General features: G+C 39.7%; 1 protein-coding gene across 1 annotated transcript in view; it reads right to left on the reverse strand.

The window, feature by feature from the left end:
• Positions 1-1084: 1084 nt before the first annotated feature.
• The window catches only part of LOC127805010 (uncharacterized), a 61985-nt gene continuing 37790 nt past the window's right edge, over positions 1085-25279 (reverse strand). The window contains exons 5-8 of the mRNA XM_052342165.1: positions 22159-22887; positions 21385-21540; positions 20673-21079; positions 1085-1881 (exon numbers count right to left, since the gene is read on the reverse strand). Of these exons, the coding sequence (XP_052198125.1) occupies positions 1297-1881; positions 20673-21079; positions 21385-21540; positions 22159-22887 (1877 nt within the window). The 3' untranslated portion in view covers positions 1085-1296. The remainder of the gene's footprint in view (positions 1882-20672; positions 21080-21384; positions 21541-22158; positions 22888-25279) is intronic.

Consider the following 25279-nt stretch of genomic DNA (forward strand, 5'->3'; position numbering starts at 1 on the left):
CACGCACTCGACTTGTCTTGTCTTCCGAAGGGCTTTGGTCCTTCCGAAGGAAAGGATGACGCACTTCCAAAAAGACAATCTAGATCTTCTCAAGAGCTTGGCCTTAACAAGGTCTTCCAAAGGATCTTGATCTTCTCTGCAAACTCTCATTCTGAAAGAGATATATGACATTTCCGAAGGAACTATGGCGGCAAAGAAGGGTTAGAAGGCTCGCAGGATTTTCCTCCCGCGAAAACCCTCCGACGTTTAAGTCAGTAACAGAAGGAAAATAACCCGAAGAAAAGAAAGGAAGACAAAATTTCTAAAGGTAAATAGAAGTGAAAATATCAACGTCTATATCCCTTTCTAAGGGTTAAACCTGGGCTTTTATAGAAATTGAGTAGCAAGACAAGTGTCTTTTCTAAAAGGTTCATTCGGAAGGAACCCTTCTGAAGGAACCCCTGATGGCCTTCCAGAGGGTCCTTCGGAAGGACCCTTCCCCAGCAGCTTCCAACTTCCTCTGCTTCTGATTATTGGGGCACAACAGATGTATTTAACATATCTAAGTTAAGCTTTAGGGTTTTTTGTGTGTATAACCTTACTACTATGTCATGCTACTATCTATTTTGCTTTTTCCAAATCTAGATAAGAGTGTAAGTTTCTTTGGATTCTCTTTTTTTTGGGTTGGGCAACTTGGTTAGGTTGGGACTCATTTAGGAACCTCCTTTTAGCTAGTATATGTCAAGAAATATGTTCTTTGTTGTGCATACATTTGATATGGGTTTGTTGAATTTATATTGTTTTTTCTCATCTTAGGTAATGTCTTGTGCAGGGAAGTACTTCTCAAAGATGGGCATTGCAACTAGTTGTTGCTTGCTGATTATGGTTGGAGACATGCTAGAGGTTTTTTGTGTTATTTGTAAGGTTTTTTCCCTTTTTCTTGGTGCTAATAGATTTTCTTTGTCTTATGGTTTGGGAATTTTGCCTCTTTGGTGCTTCTAATCATTCTTGGGTTGCTAGCTTATTAAAAACTTTTCACCATATATAAAAATAAAAAAAAAACATTAGATTACATATTATTAGGTAAATTATTTGAAGAGTTGGGTATGCAAAAATGCATACATATGCATAGAAAGACATAATACAATAAATCATTGTTTCTATAGACAAGTACATCAAAAAGGAAAATACCAATAAAAAGGGGGCAAGCATAAGATAAGACTAACATGGCAAAATGAAGGACAATTTTATGTAGAAAAATAAAAATGAAAATTCATTTTGTTTTTTCTTCTTCAGCATACTCTGATGTATAGTTTCTCAATTTGTTGGGTTTCGGAAGGTCAAATGGAGAACGTGAAAGAAGATCCGAACATGCAGTATTGCATAAATGCTGACTGGAATACTTCCTAGCATAAGCAGTGGTATAGAGATCCACACAAAGTGCTCGCGCAACATTATGACCAAGGCAGTACCGAAAGCTACCAACATTGTTGCAATGGACAGGAAGAGAGTGCAAAGACCGGACATCAAAGCCAGTGGCAACCTGTTTAGGAAATCTTCTTCTCTGAAAAGCGATGTATGAATCCCCAAGAATATCATAGCTGAAGTGCAGGAAAAGAACAATGAGAATGCATCTGAAATTATGTAAGCACTAAAGTATTTTGATCGCAAGTTTGTCGGAATGCCGGTGTCCTCTTTATAGCCGCCTGGAGCTGTGAATGCCGCAGTGAACATTATAGTCACAATCAGGGTTGCCACTACTGAACAAGATGTTGCTACATCCTTTAACCACATCTGTGCTTGATTCTTAAGCTTCTTGTGTTCCTTTCCAAATAAATCTTTTGGAGTTTGGTTATTTTTGTTTAATATTCCTTTGCACATAGGTACCTTCTTCTCCATTTCCTGCAAATACATTACAAATATTTCACCTTTTCTCTAGCTCATGTGAACAATAATTTGTAAAAACAAAGATCTCTGTATCTATGTCTCTAATCAACACAATTTTTGTTTTTATTCATGTTATAGTAATATAATAAGATAGGTAAAAAAATGTGAATATATCTATCTATTTGTTACCATAAAAGGAAATAAAAAAAAAAAAATCAAATTTCTGCTTGTTTACTTTGTGAGGTTTCTTTTTTCAGTAATGTTATTTTTTGCACAATATTTTGATGTTGTGTTTAAAAATCACAAAATTATAAGTATTTCTTCAAGAAATGAATAATACTTCTTCATATATAAAATTATCAACTATTATTTTTTAATATTAAAAAATTAATTTTTCTAACTTTTAAAAATTAAAAACATTTTCAGACAGTAAGAGTGTTTATTTTCTAAAAATTACAAATAGTTTTTGTTGTGCCCCAGTAATTGAAGAGAAGAAATCCAAGCATTGAGGGGAAGGTCGGAAGTTGCTTTGGAAGTTTCTTTCGGAAGCTGCTGGGGAAGTTTCCTTCTGAAGTACTCTTCGAAAGTTGCTGGGGAAGTTTCCTACGGAAGGACCCTTCGGAAGCCTCAATCAAAAGGACCCTTCGGAAAGGCCACGTGTCTTGTTGCTCCAACTCTATAAAAGGCCAAGTCCAACTCTCAGAAAGAGATCCAAACATCAGTATTTCTCTCCCACTTTCCTTCAGAAATGGAGATTTTTTTCCTTTTCTCGTGATTCTTTCCCTTCCATTATTGACTTAAGCATCGGAGGGTCTTCACGGGAGGAAAATCTCGTGAGCCTTCTAACCCTTGTTTGTCCCGTATAGTTCCTTCAGAAGCATCATCCCATTCCTTCAGGGGCATCATCCAGTTCCTTTGGAAGCATCATCCATTTCCTTCGGAAGGACCAAAAACCCTTCGGAAGACCCCGTTCAGACAAAGTTCTTGGAGAAGGCCTTGCTCATTCCTTCGGAAGCAATATCTTCGCCACATCCCCAAGTTCCTTTAGAAGGACCATAGCTCAAGACCATTGCCAACTCGACAGGAGCCTATTGCGAGCCAACCTTCGAAAGAACCCTTTTGAAGCGTCCTTCAGAATGACCCTTTAGAAGGAATGCTTCGGAAGGAACCCTTCGGAAGCCCACCTGAATCCAGTCTTTGATCAAATCTCGAGGCCGATAACATCCACGTGCATCCCACCCCTAAAAATTCTAATTGTTGTATTTTGGCAACAACAATTTGGCGCCGTCTGTGGGAAACGCAACAAAAAGCCAATCTTAACATAAGATGCCAAGAGAGACAAAATCAATTGGTTTGGCAAACACACCTAACCCAACCTGAAGGAGTGCTGGTACTTGGATAGGAGACCCCTAGCTAGTTACACCCTACAGTACCTGGACTTTTGGAAGATCACCTTGACCATGAGGTACATTTAAGAAGCATTCCAAGACTTGAAGACCATCAGACTACTGGATTTGGAGGTATGGAGCATTCGGAGTAAGGTGAGGTGCATGCCACCAGAATAAGGAGACAAGTGGCAATGCAAGGGAGGTAGATTGCACCCACAATGCTAGCGAACCAAGAACAACACTCCCTAGGATAGTCCTCAATTCCAAGAGGGAAGCCTGTGCCAACTCCAGTACCTCCAGTGCCCTCCATGATAGCTCCACACACGGTCCCACTATCGGATTATGAATAGCTACAAAAGAATTTTGAAGAGCTAAAGAACCAGAAAGATAAGCTCAGAATGAGTAACGAAGAGAGCATGAGAAAACTACATAGGATTACTACTCTATTGCATGAGCTGAAGCTAAACATCCACATTCCCCACGTGGGACAAACAGGTGCTGGGGGAGAACATTGGAGATCCCAAGACAACCTCCGAGGGTTCCACACTGAAGGATAAGGATTGGGACTCTCAGGTTTAATGACTGAATCCCGTTAACAGAGAGCCTAGGGAGAGATCATGACAGGAGGCCAGGGAAAGCCCCTATGTATGAAGAGATAAAAGAGAGCACCCACTCAAGAGCTATTTGCGCCCTGTCTACCAGCAAGAACAAAGCCAAGAAAGAAACGCTTAAGGGATCTGACGTCAAACGCCTCATAGAGGAAGTGCTGGAGTAGAAGCAGATTGTGAATGTGCCAATGGAGACACCCACGAAAGGATTTCCGTTGTTCGAGGAACTTCAAAGGCAACCAGGGTTCGAGTTATGGCAGCTTTCGGTATACTCGGGAAAAGAGGACCCAGAGAAGCACTTATAACACTTCGTCGCAGTAGCCGTGTTTACATGGGTGGAATAAGGTCACTAGATGCAGAGCCTTCCCACTCTCCCTAGAAGGGCAGGCTGAACAGTGGTTCACTAAGTTACCAACCGGACATGTCCGGTCATTTGAATAGCTGAAGAAAGAGTTTCTGGAGGTGTTCGCTGCTTATGGAAGCCATTAGCCATCTTTGTGGCAGCCATCGTCGGAACTCACAAGGAGCATCAAAATGATCTCCAGGCCATGATGCTTTGATTGAACCTAGCCATTGGCCGAGATCTATGGCATATCAGCGAGAATTCATTTTTAAAGAAAAGTCGAATCTGGCTGAGAATTTTGAAGCAATTTCATCACGATTTGGTTTGGTTTTGAGGCTTCTAATGATCATATTCAAAGCTTAGGAGGTAGGAAACCTTCTTATTGGTCGAAGAACCGATCAAAATTGAGTATAAATAGGGTTCGAATGGCCGAGGGTTTCAAAACAAAATCGAAGTTGGTTGGCCATGTTTAAGCACGAATCGAGCCTTGTGAATAAGGGGCTTTTGTTCCTTGGGTTCTAGGGAGTTTTTCTGGAGAATTTGGGAGGTTTTGCTGTAGATTTTAAGGGGTTTTAGTGGCTTGGCAGGAAAATTGGGCTTCGCCGGAGCCAACCCTGTAAACGGTCGTTTGAGGCTTTTTCGGTGGATTTTTCGGATGGTAGAGGGTACCCCTAGGATCGCCTCTTCAAGAGCTTTAAGGCCATATAGCTTGTTTTGCCGTTTGAAGTTATTGTAGATCACCGTCGCCGGAGAAAGAAGCTGGAGAAGACGAGGCGCGTGATCAGCACGCGCGGACTTCAGTCGCAGCCCACTCGCTTGGTGCGTGAGGGCGCGTGGGGCATGGTATTTTTTCAAAATTAATTTTAATATTTTTGGAAAATTATTTTAGGGATATTTATGCAAAAATATTTGGAAAAACTAGGTGTTTGGTATTTATTATGGATTTCCGAAAGGGAAGAAAGGTTTGAAAAAAATAGGAAAATTGAGGAAAGTATGGGAAATATAGAAATATTAATTTCTATAGTCATAATGGCAGTCAAGAGATGACTTAACTGTTAGAAGAAAGGAATTACACGATTTTTTAGGTGCAACACGCTTTTCGAGGCAAAAATTAGCTTATTCCGAATTAAGGTGAGAGGTTAGAATCTAGTCTTAATGTTGTTTGAAATGTCTTGATGTGTTGGCTGTGACTTCAGGTGAGTAGTTATGCCTCCAAAATTTGAGATATATCGTATAAATGTTTATTTATGTACTCATATGTCATTCATTTGGAATAATGCATCAATTGTTTTACTTATGAAAATTTGGTGCATGATACACATTTTTCTCATATCATCAAGGTCTTAATTTTGTGCTAGTGATATTGGGGTGGGGTCTTCTTGAGAATGGGGCAAGGTTAATCCCAGTGATCGGGTGACACGGTAGGGCACTCGGGGATTAAGTATGTCGTGGCAAGGTCAACCCCAATGGTGTGTGGAATGGATTTTCTATGGGAGGTTGAGTATGCCAGGGAGATTTCTCAAGATAGATATGTTGCATGTGATATTTGTTTTATATACATGTGTTATTCATGCTTTCAATAGACTGTATTGTGCCATCACTTAGATGTTTTATCATCTAACCTGGGTTATGCCCCTGGAACATTCGACGTTCCAGTCAGGGACTGCTGTAAGAGCAAGGACGTGGCCAGTTGAGGGTCAATGGAGTGATAGTTGGTGTACCATTTTTGGGTCATTAGTATTTATTTTCAGTATATGTATGGACAGGCGTATGATAGCGTTATTATCCTTTCCTTTTGTAGCATTGTAATTCGTAACTTGCTATGTACGAACCCTGTGGTTAGCCACAATATTTGATGTTAAGATATTGTTTTCCGCTGCATATGTTATGACTCGTTTAGTTTAAGCCTGTGTATCTTGTTAGCTAAATGGGTAAGACTGGGGCTTCTAGGATTTTATCTACATGTGAAGAATGTTCTCATGGCACCGCGCGTGATGGACTTGGAAAAAAAAAATCCCGGGAATTCCTTTATAGTAGCACGCTTGACAAGGCATGGTGTTACAATTGGTATTAGAGCCCTAGGTTAAAACCCTAGGATGGTTAGGCTTTGTTATGGAACTTAACATGGTTAGAACTATTGAACGAGAACTTAGACTAGGGTTATGGATTCTAAGAGACATTCAAAACTTAGAAATAAATGATATGGACACTTTAGGAATCACATGTTCGAGGATTCTGAGTTAAATTCGTGTGTCATTAGCAAGCAATGGTAGATCAAGTGCTATTGTCACACTGGACGCACAAAATCGAAGCTCGTGGAAACCCATAAGAGGAAGACGTGGTCGTGTTTCTAAATGCAATGGAAGAAATAATAGAAGATGTACCTCCAAGCTACCGACAATTGATAGATCTGCCAGAGTACCAGATTGACTTTCTTATCAACCAGATGGAAGGGGAGTGGAAGAAATTTGCTCAATGGGTGTGGCAGGATTGGATATTCGAATCCTTACATGAATTCTGCACAAGATTGAGGGAACAGTATGCAGACCTTTATGGAGAAGCTTTGGAGGACGAAGCTGAGGAAGAAGCCGTTGCTGTAGAACCTGAAGGAGAAGAGGACGTCGTCGACTTTAGCAATGACAAGGACTCCCATGAGGATAAAGAAGGACCCCCGGCCGAGTCAGACGAGGACATCGGTATAAATGAGCCATGGATCTGGAGGCCAAAGGATTAGCTGAAGAAAATAATAATATAATAAGATGTTATGTTTACTTTTCCTATTATGCTGTTACATTTCGTGTTTTTACCTTTAAGGAATAAGATCGTCACTCTTTTTTTAATCGAGTTTGTCCTGAGAATAACTTATATCCGTGATTCACTCCAGATGGTGAATACACGAAGGCCCGGAGATACTATCAACAATGATTGTGGAAGAAGGGAATAAGATAATCTCGAAAGCCAAGGTGACCATAGAAGTCATCTGGGGAGGGAACAGAAGATATGTCGGGGAATCGAGTGCTGGTGAAGATCGGTTTGGGAGAATAGAAAGATTTTTGGAAAATATGTTAACTTACGTGAGTAGGGAGGAGCCTACTCGGCACACAACCACGGCACTGGAACGGTACCGACATTTGAGACCCCCTGTGTTCAAGGGTAGGATTGGGGATGATCCTAACTTAGCTGAGTATTGGCTTGAGCAGACAGAGAAATTACTTCAACACCTCCAATGCAACGAGGAGGAGAAAGTAAGGTGCGCAACCTACAAGCTGGAGGAAGAAGCAGGTCGGTGGTGGCAATCTACCGAACGTTCTATGATGAGGTCTCAACAAGAACGCGAGGAAGAAGGTGAGGATGTGCCAGTGTATACTTGGGCAGGATTCAAGGAAGAGTTTAACGCCAAGTACTTCCCCAAGAGCTAGAAGGAAGAAAGGATTTGGGAGTTTATGAAGCTCAAGTAGACTGATGAAATGTCTGTGAACCAATACGACAATTGATTCACTCAGCTAATTAAATACGTGCCCATGTACGAAACTGACGAGAGTCAGAAGGCACAGAAGTTTGTTTCAAGGTTGCGAGTAAGTCTTCAACAAGTTTTAAGCAGGTGGGACATTGATACCTACAAAGAGGCATTGCACCGAGCCCTAACCATTGAGAAGAACTTAACGCAGGTAAAAATAATCGAGACTGAAGAAGGGAGCAAGGGCGGTAAACCGGGAAATTTAATGGCTCAACCTAAGGATGAGGGGAAATGCTCTCGATGTAAGAAGAAACACCCTGGGAAGAGATGCGTTATAAAATGCTACAGTCATGGCGAAGAAGGCCACATTGGAAGAAACTGAACGAAGATTAAAGGAACGCCCCAGGTTGGGTATCAGGGAAAGGTGGTGTGCTATAATTGCGAGCAACCGGGGCATATCTCACGAGAGTGCCCAAAGAGACAAAAGATGGAGCCGTCAAGTGGAGGAGAACAAAATGTTCATCCAAGTCGAGTGTGCAACTTGAATTGTGAGGACGCTCAGGCCGATCCTACAGTTATTAAAGGTACACTGCTCTTTTCGAATATTCCAGTTCATACTTTAATAGATCTGAGTGGTACGCATTCGTTTGTTTCACATGCATCTGTAGGAAATCTAAAGATAGAACCTAGAGAGTTGGGTTATCAAATGGTAATAGCTACGCCTATGGGTTCAACCGTAGAGACAGCAGTAGGATGTCAGGGATGTATTCTCAACATGGGAGGGGAAAGTTTCAAGATAAACTTAGCAGTACTAGATATTCAAGATTTCGACATGATCATAGGAATGGATTTCTTATCAGTACATGAGGCTAAGGTGGATTGCAAGAATAAGACAGTAAGCTTACTCAAACCTAGTGGAGAATGGACTACGTTCCAATGTCAGAATAATAAGAGTAAGAGAAAACATGGCGTGACTTTGCAAACATTGCAATCAGCCGAACCTGAACCAAATAAAAAGAGTCTTGAGTTGGAATCAGTGAGGGTCATGAATGAGTACCCTAAGGTCTTTCCTGAGGATTTACCAGGGTTACCTCCCCCTAGAGAGATCGAATTCTCAATAGATCTTGTACCAAGTACGCAACCTATATCCATACCTCCGTGTAATATGGCCTCAGCCGAGATGAGAGAGTTAAATGAGCAATTACAAGGCTTGACTGATAAAGGATTCATCAGACCAAGTGTGTCACCTTGGGGAGCTTCGATACTATTTGTTAAGAAGAAAGATGGTACCATACGGATGTGTACCGACTATCGGCAGTTGAATAAGGTAACTATAAAGAACAAGTACCCACTGCTTAGGATTGAAGAATTGTTTGACCAACTTTAGGGAGCTAGGATATTCTCAAAGATAGACCTTCGGTCAGGGTATTACCAGATGAAGATCAAACTGAAAGATGTACCCAATACTGCCTTTCGATCGTGGTATGGTCACTACAAATATTTAGTGATACCGTTTGGATTAACGAATGCACCTGATGCATTTATGGATTTAATGAATCAAACTTTTAGACCCTACTTGGACAAGTTCGTGATAGTGTTCATAGATGATATCCTGATATACTCTGCTAGTGAGAGAGAACACAAGGAACATTTGAGGATAGTTATGCAAACCCTAAAGCACCACAAGTTGTATGCCAAGTTTTCAAAATGTGAATTTTGGCTTACTTAGGTAACTTTTCTTGGACACATAATTTCTCCAGAAGGTATAGCTGTCGATCCAATAAAGATAGAAGCAGTTCAAAAGTGGAAGGCACCTAAGACTGACAGTGAAATTAGAAGTTTTCTTAGACTAGCTGGATACTACAGAAGATTTGTGGAAGGATTCTCGAAGATATCCGCTCCACTTACCCAATTGATGTAAAAGGAAGTCAAGTTCGAATGGGATGAAAAGTGTGAGCAAAGTTTTCAAGAACTTAAGGCGCGATTGACTATGGCACCAATTCTAACAATGCCAACGGAATTGGGAAAGTATGTGGTGTATAGAGATGCTTCTGGGATAGGTTTGGGATGTGTTCTAATGCAAGACGAAAAGGTAATCGCTTACAGATCCCGACAACTGAAGAGCGATGAGCAAAACTACCCAACTCACGATTTAGACTTAGCAGCCATAATTTATGCTTTAAAGTTATGGAGACATTATCTTTACAGGGCACAATTTGAGATTTTCACAGATCACAAAAGTCTAAAGTACATATTCTCTCAGAAGAAGCTAAATATGCATCAACGAAGATGGATGGAGTACCTGAAAGATTAAGATTGTACCATCTCTTATCATCCAGGGAAAGCAAATGTGGTTGCAGACGCCTTCAGTAGAAGAAGCTCTGAATTTGTGGCTTGCATGATGGTTAGAGAGTGGGAAATGATTGAGGAATTCAGTCATCTCACGGTAAGTGTTAAGCCTAAACCAATCAAAGGGTATATGGCAAATCTGACGATCCAACCCGATGTGGTGAATCAAATCAGGATAGCTCTTCAGACAGACGCGAGAAGAAGTCTGTGGATAAATAAGAATGATCAAGTAATGACACCTAAATTCAGTTACCATGATGGTATACTATGGTTTCAAGGGAGGACGTACGTGCCAAAAGATCAAGACTTGAGGAAAATCATCTTAAGGGAAGCTCATTGAGCTAGGTACACCATCCACCCAGGATCCATGAAGATGTATAAGGATCTTAGGGAAATTTATTGATGGCCTAGAATAAAAAAAGATGTGGCAAAGTACATGGCACAATGCGATACCTGTCAACGTATCAAAATTGAGCATCAGTGCCCAGGGGGAATGTTGCAACCTCTGAACATCCCCGAGTGGAAATGGGATCACGTCACTATGGATTTTGTGACCAATCTGCCTTGAAGTCCCAAAGGAAACGATGCTATTTGGGTGATAGTGAATCAATTGACCAAGTCAGCACATTTCTTGCCTGTAAAGATAGGGCATCGACTCACGTTTTAACTCAGCTATGCATAGAGGAAATAGTACGATTACATGGAATCCCTGCAAGCATAGTGTCAGATCGAGACCCACAATTTACGTCAAGATTTTGGGAAAGTTTCCACAAGTGTATGGGAACACAGTTAAAGCTCAGCACAGCTTATCACCCCCAAACCGACGGATAGTCCGAGCGAATAATTCAAATGCTTGAGGACATGTTGAGAGCATGTATTTTAGATTTTCCAGGAAGTTGGGAGAAGCAACTACCATTGGTAGAATTTGCCTACAAAAACGGGCACCATAGTAGTATTGGAATGGCCCCTTATGAGACGCTATATGGGCGGAAATACAGAACCCCACTTTGGTGGGTGGAAACCAGGGAGATAGGATTAATTGGACCTGAGATAGTGCAGATCACTACTGAAAAGATGAAAAGAATTTAGGAAAGAATGAAAACAAGTCAAAGTCGACAAAAGTCATACGCTGTTCATAGAAGACAAAATTTGGAATTTATAACTAGTGATAAGGTATATTTGAAAGTCTCCCCATTCAAAACAGTGATTCGAGGGAAAAAGAAAGGAAAACTGAGCCCAAGATATATCGGTCCATATGAAATTTGGAGAAAATTGGACCAGTAGCCTACAGAGTAGCCTTGCCAGTAGAGCTAGCAAGTATCCATAACGTGTTTTACGTATCCCAACTGCGGAAACATGAGCCAGATCCTACGCAGGTTCTTCGAAACGAGACCATAGAGATTCGAAATGATCTAACTTACCCTGAAGAGCCAGTTCAAATCTTAGATAAAAGGGATCAAGTCTTAAGAAACAAGGTTATTCCGCTAGTAAAAGTGCTATGGAGAAATCATGATGAAGAAGAAGCCACTTGGGAACGCGAAGAAGAAATGAAAACATCTTTATCAACATTTATTTAATTGTGAGAATGAATGATTTCGAGGACGAAATTCCTTTTTAGAGAGGGAGGATGTAATACCCAGTAATTAATATTAAGGGTATTTTTGGAAGTTGTTGGGTCAAAATGGAATTTATCAAAGTTTTGGGCCAATGTGTAATATTCAAAACTTGAATGAAAAGGCAAGCAACCAAACCAAGATGAAACTTGGAGGGTAAAAATGTTCAAAGAGTTACGGGATGTCAAAAACAAGAGATTTTCAAAGGTTTTGGGTTAAAATTTCGCAATTAGGGGCATTAGGGCCGAAGTGCAGAATCTAGAAATTTATAGAGGGTGGTCAAAACGAGGGTTTTACTAGAATTTCAAGGGTGTATTGATACATTCTAAACTTGTGGTGTCTAATGGAATAAGTGAAAAGTCTAGGGTTTGAGAGATAGGGGCAAAATCGAGAAACACTAAAAACTGGGGGTGAAAGTGCAATTACTGGAAGTTGGGTGTGAAACCTACAAACCACCGACCAACTTTGCGGCGGCCATCATCAGAACTTGCAAGGGGCATCAAAATGATCTCCAAGCCATGATGGTCCGATTGAACCTAACCATTGGCCGAGATCTTTGGCATATCGGTGAGAATTCATTTTTAAAGAAAAGTCGAATCTGGCCGAGAATTTCGAAGCAATTTCATTGCAATTTGGTTTGGTTTTGAGGCTTCTAATGATCATATTCGAAGCTTAGGAGGTAGGAAACCTTCCTATTGGTCGAAGAACTGGTCGAAATTGAGTATAAATAGGGTTCGAATAGCTGAGGGTTTCAAAACAAAATCGATGTTGGTTGGCCATGTTTAAGTAAGAATCGAGCCTTGTGAATAAGGGGCTTTTGTTCCTTGGGTGCTAGGGAGTTTTTCTAGAGAATTTGGGAGGTTTTGGTGTAGGTTTTAAGGAGTTTTAGTGGCTTGGCCAGAAAATCAGGCTTCGTCGGAGCCGACTCTATAAACTATCGTTTGAGGCTTTTTCGGTGGTTTTTTTCCGATGGTAGAGGGTACCCCTAGGATCGCCTCTTCAAGAGCTTCAAGGCCATATAGCTTGTTTGGCCGTTTGAAGTTGTTGCAGACTGCCGTCGCTGGAGAAGGAAGCCGGAGAAGACGAGGTACGTGATTAGCACGCGTGGACTTCAGTCGTAGCCCACTTGCTTGGTGCGTGAGGGCGAGTAGGGCCCGTTATTTTTTCAAAATTAATTTTAATATTTTTGTAAAATTATTTTAGGGATATTTATGCAAAAATATTTGGAAAAACTAGGTGTTTGGTATTTATTATGGATTTTCAAAGGAAATAAAGGTTTGAAAAAAATAGGAAAAATAAGGAAAATTGAGGAAAGTATCGGAAAAATAGGAATATTAATTTCTATAGTCATAAGGGTAGTCAGGAGATGACTTGACTATTAGAAGAAAGGAATTACATGATTTTTGTGGTGCGACACGCTTTTCGAGGCAAAAATCAGCTTATTCCGAATTAAGGTGAGAGGTTCGAATCTAGTCTTAATGTTGTTTGAAATGTCTTGATGTGTTGGCTGTGACTTTAGGTGAGTAGTTATGCCTCCGAAAATTGAGATATATCGTATAAATGTTTATTTATGTACTCATATGTTATTCATTTGGAATAATGCATCAATTGTTTTACTTATGAAAATCTAGTGCATGGTACACGTTTTTCTCATATCATCAAGGTCTTAATTTTGTGCTATTGATATTGGGGTGGGGTCTTCTTGAAAATGGGGCAAGGTTAATCCCAGTGATCTGGTGACATGGTAGGGCACTCGGGGATTAAGTATGTCGCGGTAAGGTCAACCCCAATGGTGTGTGGAATGGATTTTCCATGGGAGGTTGAGTATACTAGGGAGATTTCTCGGGATAGACATGTTGCATGTGATATTTGTTTATATACATGTGTTATTCATGCTTTCAATAGACTGTATCGTGCCATCACTTAGATGTTTTATCATCTAACCTGGGTTATGCCCCTGGAACATTCGACGTTCCAGTCAGGGACTACTGCAAGAGCAAGGACGTGGCCAGTTGAGGGTCAATAGAGTGATAGCAGGTGTACCATTTTTGGGTCATTAGTATTTATTTTCAGTATATGTATGGACAGGCGCATGATAGCGTTATTATCATTTCCTTTTGTAGCATTGTAATTCGTGACTTGTTATGTACGAACCCTGTGGTCAGCCACGATATTTGATGTTAAGATATTGTTTTCCGCTGTGTATGTTATGACTCGTTTAGTTTAAGCCTGTGTATCTTGTTAGCTAAATGGGAAAGACTAGGGCTTCTGGGATTTCATCTACATGTGAAGAATGTTCTCATGGCACCGCGCGTGACGGACTTGGAAAAAAAAAATCTTGGGAATTCCCTTATAGTAGCACGCTTGGCGAGGCGGGGTGTTACATTGACTCGACTCCTTGATCGATCTAGTGCGTAGGTCACCCGACAAACTCGAATGCCCAAGGCAAATCCCGCGTTAGATCCTTGGCCCAATCTAGCTCTCCCATGGCAAACAAAACTAATGGAAAATAGCAGGCACCATCAAAAGGTGTCCCCCCTATAAAAAAAAAAAAAAAAAAAGCAACAACAACAATACACATATGCCCCTCCCGAAAACGTTCACGAAGGCCCAACTGTGAGGCAATCCCCCAATCTTGACGAAAGCCGAGAGCTCGATGAATGTTACATGAGTCTTGCAATCAAGTCAAGGGTGTGAGGAGTATCTCGAGTTTCCTTGGGCCGAAAAGCCTTGAAGAGAAGAAAAAAACTGAACTACAGAGGAAAATAAATTAAAGCTTGAAGAGGTAGGGATGCAAGTCGCATAACCAACAAGCAAATGATAGAAACCTAAGTGAATTGCGTAGTGATGTGAATAAGGAAATTACATGAGGCATGTTGAAATGACTGCCAAAAACTACATTCACCCAAAGTCGATGAAATAAAACGCGACAGTCAAAGAAATGTGTTAGAAATTTAAAGAAGAACGCTCCGAGATGAAACTAGCAAAGTGATCATTCGTCACAGCCAGTTAAAAACAATGAAAATTATAAAATCTGCATTAATCTTCGGCTAGAAGACGATCCACGTGACCTGAACCCTCTCCAGGGAGAAAATTATGAGAAGCATCAGTGCCAAGGTCCATCTGTAATACCCGAGAACGTTGGGTTATTTAATAAATAGTATTTTATTAGAAAAATAGGATTTGAGAAAAATAGGTATAAGAATAGCCAAAGAAATTGATCGAATCGATTGTCGGGAGTACCCTGGAGCCGAGATGCCTAAAGAAAATGATATGGCAATGTTGAGTAAATTGAGATATGATTTATGGCATTGAAAGAAAATAGATCGGGAATAGTTTTTGGTACAGCTAAAAATGCAGCTACGAGATAGGCTGTAAAATCAAATTATTGTAGGGGGCTTTCGAAAAGTCAACGGAACTCCAACGGTATTCATATTTGGTGTATAGAACAACCCTTTAGTGGTTTCAGGAAGAAACAAAAGGATTAAAGGCCAAAACGAAAATTTGGGCCAAAGTGCAATTTCTTAAAATTTACCAAATCTACCGAAGGGAGGTCAAAAGAATGATTTTTCGGAATCTTCAAAAGAGAAAGTGTGATTTTTAGAACATGAGGGTCCTAATGGAAATGAAAGAAAGTTTAAGGGCTTGAGAAAAGGGGCAAAAGTGTAATAAGCCAAATTAGAGGGGCAAATGTGGAATTAAGCAAAACTTGAGGAAGCTATGGCCGACCAACACCTTGCCGGTCCCCGACCAAGGGAATTCGACCATTGGGATCTCGAGATCTCGGGACAGGGAAGCTCAAGGACCAAGCCTTGACCGTCGGCGTGCATCGAGGTAACCAAAAAATCAAGAAATCCGACTGTGTTTGGTCGGTAATGGCGCGTCTTGTAATCGGCCATTCGAGGCCGATTGTCACTGGTTTTGGGTCATCCAAGGGATGGGTGAGGCTTTTAAGGCCTTGGGTTGTGCAGCCATGGCGTTTCGAAGTTCAATTTGGGCTATAAATAGCTAGGTTTGGCCAAAGGTTCAAAAGAGAAATCGGGAGAAATTACTCATGTTTTGGTTAAAATCAAGCATCACTGATAAGGGGCTATTGTTCCCCATGTCCAGAGAGTGAGTTATGGAAATTTTGAGAGAGTTTCGTCAAGAAATGAGGGACATTCGAAGGTTGATTGAAAAATTAGGCATGGCCGGAATCTAGGCTTGACCAGTCCGAAAATTGCTCCAATTTGCGCGTTTGAAGCTATAATCTTGTAGAGGTTGAAGAGAGGAAGGCGTAGGTTCAAACGGAGAGCAAATCAGAGGTCGGGCGAAGGAGAAATCAACGAAAAACAGTGGCTGGTCGTGGCCGTCCGCGAAGAAGACGACCGGCGGGTGTATTACACACGCCAGTAGCAAGCCGAGAGTGGAGGCGCGTGAGCAAACTTCAAGCGGAGCGTGTGGGCGCATCCAAGCTCCAAAATTTGTGAAATAAATTTCTAAATTCCTCTAAAATCGAGCTCTACGTCCTGTAAATATGAAAATTATGAGAAAAATAGGTTTTTGATTATTATATGTTGATTAGGGTGCCTTGAAAATTAAAGTGATGTGATTTGTACAAATTTTGAGGTTGGCACGAAAAATGAGGTCGGGCACGCAAATCAAAGTAGTACACGCTTTTTGAGGTGTCCTGATATTTCGTCAAAGGTGAGTTGTTCAACCCTAAAAATTGTTTATTCAAAGTTGTTCCCTTAAACTTGATGTAATCCATGCAAATGTTTTGCTGCATGTGAATGGTTTTAACCTGTAATGGTTGGTTTCATACGGGTGTGTGCCGAAATATTTTATGCATGTATATTGAATTTTGTGCGATAAATTGTGTACATGAAATGTTGTTTCTGCATCGTATTATGCTTTGTGGCGTTGGCATGTTTTTGGGTTGGGATGTCAACTTATGAGGTGGCACTTGAAGTGGTAGCACTAGGGAAGCGTGCTAAGGGAAAATACCCACTTGTGACGGGGGCTGAGAGTGGACACCACCCTTGCGAGTCGACAAGTGGCAGGGATGAGAGTGTACACCACCTCGGACCGGAAAGAGAGGGCTGCGAGTGGACACCACCCCAGATGCCTTGCGCGGTAGTATTGTTTCCAAGGTGGACGTAGATAGTGTTGATCATCATTTGGCCAGGATTAAGGTTGACGTGTGCTCCGTAAGCTTCTAAGTGGGAACGTAATGATGACGGGGTGGTTCCCGGGTTCATGCATTGACATTGCTCTCTCTTAAGCTAGGACTGTGTTTTGCCAATGTATCGATGTGGTTGTGTTGCCTTTAGAGAGATTGCATTTTCCCCAGTTAGGGTTAAGTCCTGTATGGGATTCTCTTGGGCCGGGTTTTGTCATGATATTATGTTGTTTCATATCTTGCATACATTCATGAAAACATTTTGAACTCTCACTTAGATGATTCATCATCTTATGTTGGACTTTTGTCCCTAGAATATTCTAACGTTCCAGATGGTAGCAGCTGTTCTAAAGGGAAAGGAATTACCGAGGACTGATGGCAACTAGTAGGTGGATCGTAGCATATATTTGGATTATATGTATTTCATTTTAATGATGTTAGACGATGATACAATTTTGATGTTAAAAGATGATTTCGATTATGTATCATATCAGATTTTGATCTAGCTTCTACATTTGTTTATTGATGATATTACCTGTCTTAGCTTGATGTTTTTAAGTTTGATATGCTGAGAAGGTAATTGGAATTCTCGGGGAAGTTATGGATTTAAGTGTTATGTAGTGGAAGTGCATGTCTAGAAAAGTTCTGGCTAAGAAAAGATTTGGTACTTAAGTGTGTCCCATGTGACCCACCTCTCTTTCTTGGGAGCTTTCTGGTGCACTATTCATGTGCAAACGCTGTGTTTGTGAGAAAAAAATATATTCCTGAAATTCATGATGGTTTATTCCGCATTTATAATGCCCCTTGGTTGGAGCGGGGTGTTACACCATCTCTGGGCCCCTCTCGATCATCTGAGTGGTGCTAGACATGCTGACACCTACTTCACCCTCCTCGAGCTCAAGAGCGTAAGGGCTCTATGGACCCTGCAGGTTGCCAAGGTCATCCTCCAGAGCCTGCCTTATGTATTCCTTGGGCCTAGGATCGTTCGACTTGTACTTTCTCCAACCTGGAGGGGTTCCGATAAACATAGCATTATCAAAAGTTGAGTTCGAGAAAGAGTCTCCCGAGCGCCTAGACTTCAGGAAGTTGCGACAGAGGTAGAAAACCAAACTTCGAAAAACAGCTGGTGTAATTATCTTTGCAGCGAAAGCAATCTCTTGAAAGGCGGTATTGTTTCATTACTTCTCTCGTAGCCTCTTCAATTTCTCGCCGCATTTTCTCCATCTCTAACTGAGCACGGGCAGCCATTTGGAGCAACGCGGCTACTCGTTCCTCGGCGCAGACCAAGTCGCCATTCAAGCGCGACACCTCTCCTTGGGCCTCCATTAGAGAGGGTGCCTTCTCTTCATAAGCTTTGTTCCGAGCCTCCAACTCCTCCTTCCACTTATGGGCATTGTTCTTGGCCGCCTGACGTCTTATGGAGAGGTCTTGAAGTTGAGCTTAGAGTTTGGTCTTGTCTGACTCCAAATGGCAGATTGTCATGTTCAAGACCTGCTCGTCCTCTCTCCACTTAAAAAACTTCTGTGTCAAATTATAGATTTGAGCCTCCTGACAGGCCAAGTGCGCATGATTCATAACATTGGTCACCGTTGTGTCCTGAGCACCCTGTGAGAAAAGAGAGCAAGAAGGTTAATGAGAGAGAAATGAGAAAGTTAGTAAGAAAAATTCCTGGGAAAGAAGTTCTTAAGGAAAATTCCTGGGGAAGGAAGGTTCTTAAGGAAAATTCCCAAGGAAGGAAGGTTCTTAAGCAAAATTCTTGGGGAAGGAAATTACTAAGAAAAATTCCTAGAAAATAAGTTCTTAAGGAAAATTCCTGGGGAAGGAAGGTTCCTAAGGAAAATTCCCAAGGAAGGAAGGTTCTTAAGGAAAATTCTTGGGGAAGGAAATTGCTAAGGAAAATTCTTGAGGAAATAAGGTTCTTAAGAAAAATTCCTGGGAAGGAAAATTCCTGAGGAAAGAAAGTTCTTAAGAAAGATTCCTAGTGAAGGAAGGTTCTTAAGGAAAATTTCTGGGGAAGGAAGGTTCTTAAGGAAAATTCCCGAGGAAGGAAGGTTCTTTAATGAAAATTCCCGGGGAAGGAAATTACTAAGAAAAATTCCTGGGAAAGAAGTTCTTAAGGAAAATTCTTGGGGAAGGAAGGTTCCTAAGGAAAATTCTTGAGAAAGGAAGGTTCTTAAGGAAAATTCCTAGGGAATGAAATTGCTAAGAAAAATTCTTGAGGAAAGAATTTTCTTAAGAAAAATTCCTAGGGAAGGAAAATTCCTGAGGAATGAAAGTTCTTAAGAAAGATTCCTGCAAAAGGAAGATTCCTTGGGAAGGAAGGTTCTTAAGGAAAATTCCTGGGGAAAGAAGGTTCTTAAGGAAAATTCTTGGGGAAGGAAATTGCTAAGGAAAATTCTTGAGGAAAGAAAGTTCTTAAGAAAGATTCCTGGGGAAGGAAGGTTCTTAAGGAAAATTCTCAAGGAAGGAAGGTTCTTAAGAAAAATTCCTGGGGAAGGAAATTGCTAAGAAAAATTCCTGGGAAAGGAAGTTTCTTAAGGAAAATTCTTGGGGAATGAATGTTCTTAAGGAAAATTCCCAAGGAAGGAAGGTTCTTCAGGAACATTCCTAAGGAAATGAAGGTCCTTCGGAAGGACCCTTCGAAAAGAGCTTGAGGAAGTAAGGTTCTTAAGGAAAATTCCTGAGGAAAGAAAGTTATTAAGAAAGATTTATGAAGATGAAGGTCCTTCGAAAGGACCCTTCGGAAAGAGCCTGAGTAAATGAAGGTTACTCGGAAGGGGCTTTCGAAAGCGTTCTTTGGGGAGAACCATTTTCGATTATTGGTGCACTATGCTTAGAAAATACTCTTCGTTCTGTATCTAAGAAGAAAAAAAAAAAAGAGTGGGGGACAATTGTTGTGACCCAATAATAGGAGGGAAGAAGTCCAAGCATTGCGGGGAAGGTCGGAAGCTGCTTGGGAAGTTTCCTTCAGAAGGACCCTTCGGAAGCCTCCTTCCGAAGGAACCCTTCGGAAGCTGCTGGGGAAGTTTCCTTCTGAATGACCCTTCGGAAGCCTCATTCGAAAGGACCCTTCGGAAGAAATCCTTCTGAAAGGCAACATGTCCTGTTACTCCAACTCTATAAAAGGCCAAGTCCAACTCTCAGAAAGAGATCCAAACATCAGTATTTCTCTCCCACTGTCCTTCAGAAATGGAGTTTCTTTTCCTTTCCTCGCGATTCTTTTCCTTCCGTTACTGACTTAAGCATCGGAGAGTCTTCGCAGGAGGAAAACACTCGAGCCTTCTAACCCTTGTTTGTCCCTTACAGTTCCTTCGGAAGCATAATCTAATTCCTTCGGAAGGACCAAAAACCCTTCGGAAGACCCTGCTGAGACACAGTTCCTGGGGAAGGCCTTGCTCGTTCCTTCGGAAGCAACATCTCTGCCACATCCCCAAGTTCCTTCGGAAGCATCCTTCGGAAGGACCATAGCTCAAAACCATCGCCAACTTGACGGGAGCCTATTGCGAGCCAACCTTCGGAAGAACCCTTCTGAAGCGTCCTTCGGAAGGACCCTTCGGAAGGAATCCTTCGGAAGCCCACCTGAATCTAGTCTTTGATCAAATCTCGAGGCCGACAGCATCCACGTGCATCCCACCCCTAAAAATTCTAATTGTTGTATTTTGGCAACAACAGTTTTTATGCATAACAAAAATGTAGATAACTTTTGAAACTTAATTGATAATTTATGAAAAAATATTTATAATATTGTGATTACCTTATGTATAATTTCGATTACAATTATTTTTTTTAATTTGTTTCAAAATTTCACTCTTTATCCTTGCTAAGGAAAAATAATGAAAAAGGAAAGAAAGAAATAAGCTACAAAGAACTGATTTAAATTTAAGTACCTTAAATCGTTGTAGTTCTCTCTGCATCTGTAAAGCTGGACCAAGAGATTGGGTAAAAGGGGATGGTGATAACTTTGCAGCTTGATGGAGGAGGGTGTTACCATCACGATCAGGAATAAAGGATGCTAAATGTCCTGTTTCAGGCCTTTTATATGCAAATGTGTAGATTTTCTCAAGGCCTTTTGAAATTGCGTGAGCAAAAAGTGTTAATCCATCAATCTCGAACCACAGGACATCAGGGCACTCTTCAATAACTACTTTGATAAAATCCACATTCTCTTGTAAAATAGCCATCAGCATTGGCATCCCCAGGACTGTTGGTTTAGCTTGATACTTAGTTATTTCACGCAACAAGTCACAAGCTCCTACACGATTGTCCATGCTCTTCATCCCGCACACCAAACGGGCTACCATTTAAACAAAAGAAACAACAACTCTTGATATTAAGTAATGCCTTTTAAACTCACTCTAAATTACCATTTCAGTGTGAAGTGACGGTTTAAGATCAATAATGATTTTAGTATCAATATTTGCAGGACTAACTAATTTTATGAAAAACTCACAAAAACTAAATAACTATCTTTGGACTTGTTGCCTAGTAAGCAGAGAAGTATAAGAATTAAATTTGGAATAGTATAATTACCATACTTAACAGTTGACTAATTAAAACGTTCACTTAATTCCAAAATTTCTAGAGAAGAGTGTAGCTCACCTGAGGAGATGTTGTCATATACCCAAGCAAAGAATGGATTTATTTTTCCTTTTGCTAAATCTGCAAGGGCTAGTGGATATAGGGTTGCACCATTCTCCTTCTTCATTTCTTCAATGCATTTATCTGGACGTAGCTTGAAAACCGCCAAAGCAATATCTATGTAATATGATAAGCAAAAGAATTACTATTTACATGTATAACATCGGGTAGAAGTTTGTTGGAGAATAAGAAAATTTTGTTATATAGGTTTGGCATTATTCTTTACTAATTTAAATCATCTGTCCCATCACAAACAAAAACATATTTATTATGACAAAATAACTAATATGTATGTATATACTGGGATCAGAGTTGGAGGCTGTTAGATTTTGGTATTGAGCTATGCCATAGTTTGGCTCTTCAGAGTTTTAGCCTAAGCTAGACTTGGTGCATGTCTTTTCAGTTCGAAATGAATTAGTTGATGCCGTGGATGAATAGTCTTCTTTTGTATGTCAATTAGGTCATCTTCTAGTTTATAGGTTTGTGGTGTGTTTGTGTCATGAGGTGTTATGTGGTGCTTGTGCCCGTGTGGGTATTGTGTTCAAGGCTTGGGGTGGATTTCTTTAGTTAGCCCGTCTATATACTCTTTGGATCCTACCCAAGCTTCTTGTCTCAATGCATGCCCTCCATTGGGGTAGACTTTTTTATGTGGAGTTTTGGTGCCTAATTCCAACTAAAAAAATAATAAAAATAAAAAAAACGAACGAGAAAGAAATATGGGGTTTTGGTGCATACCATAGATTCCAGCCTTGATGCATGCTTGGAAAAGCATAAACCCATTATGTTTGCTTGAATATTCATAGGAAGTTGCATCATCATCAGGGCTACTTGAAACTGGTTTCAGATCTTTACTCTCAACCTTGAAGTTGTAGTTTTGCACATAACCATCGAGTTCAGTGTTGATGGAGACTGAAAGGAACTTGAAATTATCTTGATACAACTGATCATAATTTTTTGGATGTTTCTCCTTAGCCTGGTTGCTCTCTTCCTTTAGAAGAACTTTTTTAACTTTTTTAACTTTATTGCCTGTATTCAAACTTCGATCTTTTTCCTCTTTTTCAAAAAGGACAAAAATATACCAGGGTAAAAGATAGCTAACTATGTCCATGTGGCCGTAGAGAGCAGCCACAACAACAGGCAAGTATCCTTGGGAATTCTGTACATCCACTAAATCCTCGTATTTATCCACCAACATCTTGACAATACGCTTCTTCCCTCCTGCAGCAGCTAGAGTAAGCGCCGTTTCACCGTAATTGTTTTTTTGTTTCAGCAATTCTAGATCTCTTACTCGCGCCAACAACTCTGAAACAATCTTTCCCTTTCCGGCAACCACCGCCACTTGGATAGCATTTTCCTCGAACTTCGTAAATCTATTGTCTAGCAGTGCATTGTCACTATCCAACATGCTCTTCACCTCATCCAACTTTCCACGACGCACCGCCTCGTAGAATTTTTTATCAAATCCTAAACCCGAAAGCAGAGGTATTAGGAAAATAAATAAAGAATAAAAAATTAAATGAAGAATCCATTAATTAATTAATTTTGGGCTTTCTTTGTGGCTCAAGTGCATGGGTTTTTTGATTGTTTTGTGTCGTAGCAGTTTGGGTTTCTGTTGGGTTTTGGCTTGGCTAGTGGGCTCCCTTTCTCTTAATTAATACATTTCTCACTTTTTTCTAAAAAAGAATCTTGGCTTAATTAATTTAATTGCATGTGTGTTTTTATTATTTTTACATATTATTAAGGCTAGATGTCAGAGTGATAATGCAGTTGGTAATGCTATTTGGAATTTACAGAGTCAGACACTATTTAGTTGTCATTTATAGTGTAATAATATTCGATTAAATTTTTATACTAATATCATTAATATCTTCATCCCTTAAACCTTAATTCCCATGGCAAGGATTAGACTTTAGTGTGAGAATATTTGAGATTCACAGCGGACTACTGCAAACGATTGTTTATAATCTTTTTTTCTTTTAAGAAATAAAATAGCAACAAAAACTTAAATGGTAGGCTAAGATATAATGGGGTATTTGATACAAGAAAAAATTTTAAACTCCTGATAATGTTCTTGGTAATATTTGATTCTCAAGATTTATGAAATTCAATGTCTGGTTAGTTTTAAACATCCTCTTAGTATTATTTTTTGAAAGTTTTATATTCTTATATTTGGTTTAAATACAACATTTATGGGAATCCATGTTATTTTTTAAAATTACTTTTATTTAATTTTTTTATTTAAAAATAATAAATTCCTTCTAGTATATAAAATTTTGGGACCACAACCTCTTTAGGAAGTCTAAACGGTCATTATTTTTACACATTAGGTATATATGGAAAAGATTATTGTGAAAGAGTTATGGAGTTATAAGAGAGAAAGAGGTGTTTTAGTTTTTTTATTTGTTAAAAACTTTTCCTAATCTATGAGAATCCAAAATTTCCAACCGCTCATGAAAATTTTTTGTAAGAAAGTTAATTAAAAATAAATCTTAAAAATGATATTTTTTAAAAAATTATACCAAATATGAAATAAAAAAACTTCCCAATCTAACACAAATTAAAAAACTTCTTATGTAGCAAATGCCGCCTAATAGTTAAATAAGGTTCACTTAAACAGTAAAACAAAAACAATTTTCAAACAACATAGGTGTTGTAAATAAGAACTCTCAAGGGGTAAAAGAAAAGAAAATTAAAACAATTTTGAAACTAGCTAAAAAGTTGAATAAATGAATAATTTTAGAATGTGGATCAAAATTTTGATCATGACGTTCCTTTTTTGTTTTCCTTGTCTTAGCTAAGTTGGAAATAAGATTTGTATAAAAAATAAATTTTTTAATTAAAATATACATATGTTAAACAAACTAGCTTAGCCATAAAGGCATTGCAAAGAAAGAAGATAAAAGAGCTACAACCCATGGGACCCAGATGTAGAAGTAAAGAAACATACCCTAAGCATTAACAACAACAATGCTAAATTGAGGAGAGAGAAGACAAAGCTAAAGGAGGACAAATTAGAGCTATTACTTTGATCACAAAATCTAACTTGCATTACAAGATATATCACCCCCAACAAGAAAGGTCAGATCCAAGCTTTTCCTGGCAAGAAACAGCTTTAATAATAACAATCCAAAACTTTCAATAAAAACCCATTACAAAGGATGAAACAATCAAAAAGCCATGGATGGAAGTCCATTAAAAGAGGTTATTTCAGATAGCTTTGAAACCCACACTAGGGTTGTAAATGACCATAACGGGTCAATGCACTCTCTATGAGAGGCTTATGCTACCATAATAGCAATAATTCTTTTGACTACATGTAAAGGATATGAAAGAAACATGAGAAAAATTTTACCTACTAAACCAAAGATCCATCTAAGGAGATTTGAATCACTAGATGAAGCTTTAGATTTGGAACCATTTGCTAGTCTCAAAACATTTCCATGAAAAATAGGCCTCCTCCATTGATACATCTAGATCTAGACACACATTTTTAGATCATTCAAATATGTTAAAAAAATTCAAGGTCCCATGAGTAAAGCACTCGTATAATCCCATACACAGTTTAATTAACAACACTTATCACAACAATAGGCACGAGCAAAGCCAACATGACAAGTTCTATTTGAGGGGTTTTATATTGGGTAGCAGTCTTGATTAGGGCGTAGATGAGAAATGCTACTAAAATTAGGGCCAGAGAAGAACAATAAAGAGTTAAGTGACAATATTTATTGGTGATAATATTAAATTTGGGTTTCAAGTTAAGGGGTTTAAGGCTTCAAGGACTGGATTGGATGGCCCTGTGAAAATATCAAGGGTAATGGTGTAGGAATAAGTTAAGCGGTGTTGCTCGATCTAT

The sequence above is a fragment of the Diospyros lotus genome, chromosome 6 (assembly GCF_014633365.1).
Source record: "Diospyros lotus cultivar Yz01 chromosome 6, ASM1463336v1, whole genome shotgun sequence".
NCBI lineage: Eukaryota > Viridiplantae > Streptophyta > Magnoliopsida > Ericales > Ebenaceae > Diospyros > Diospyros lotus.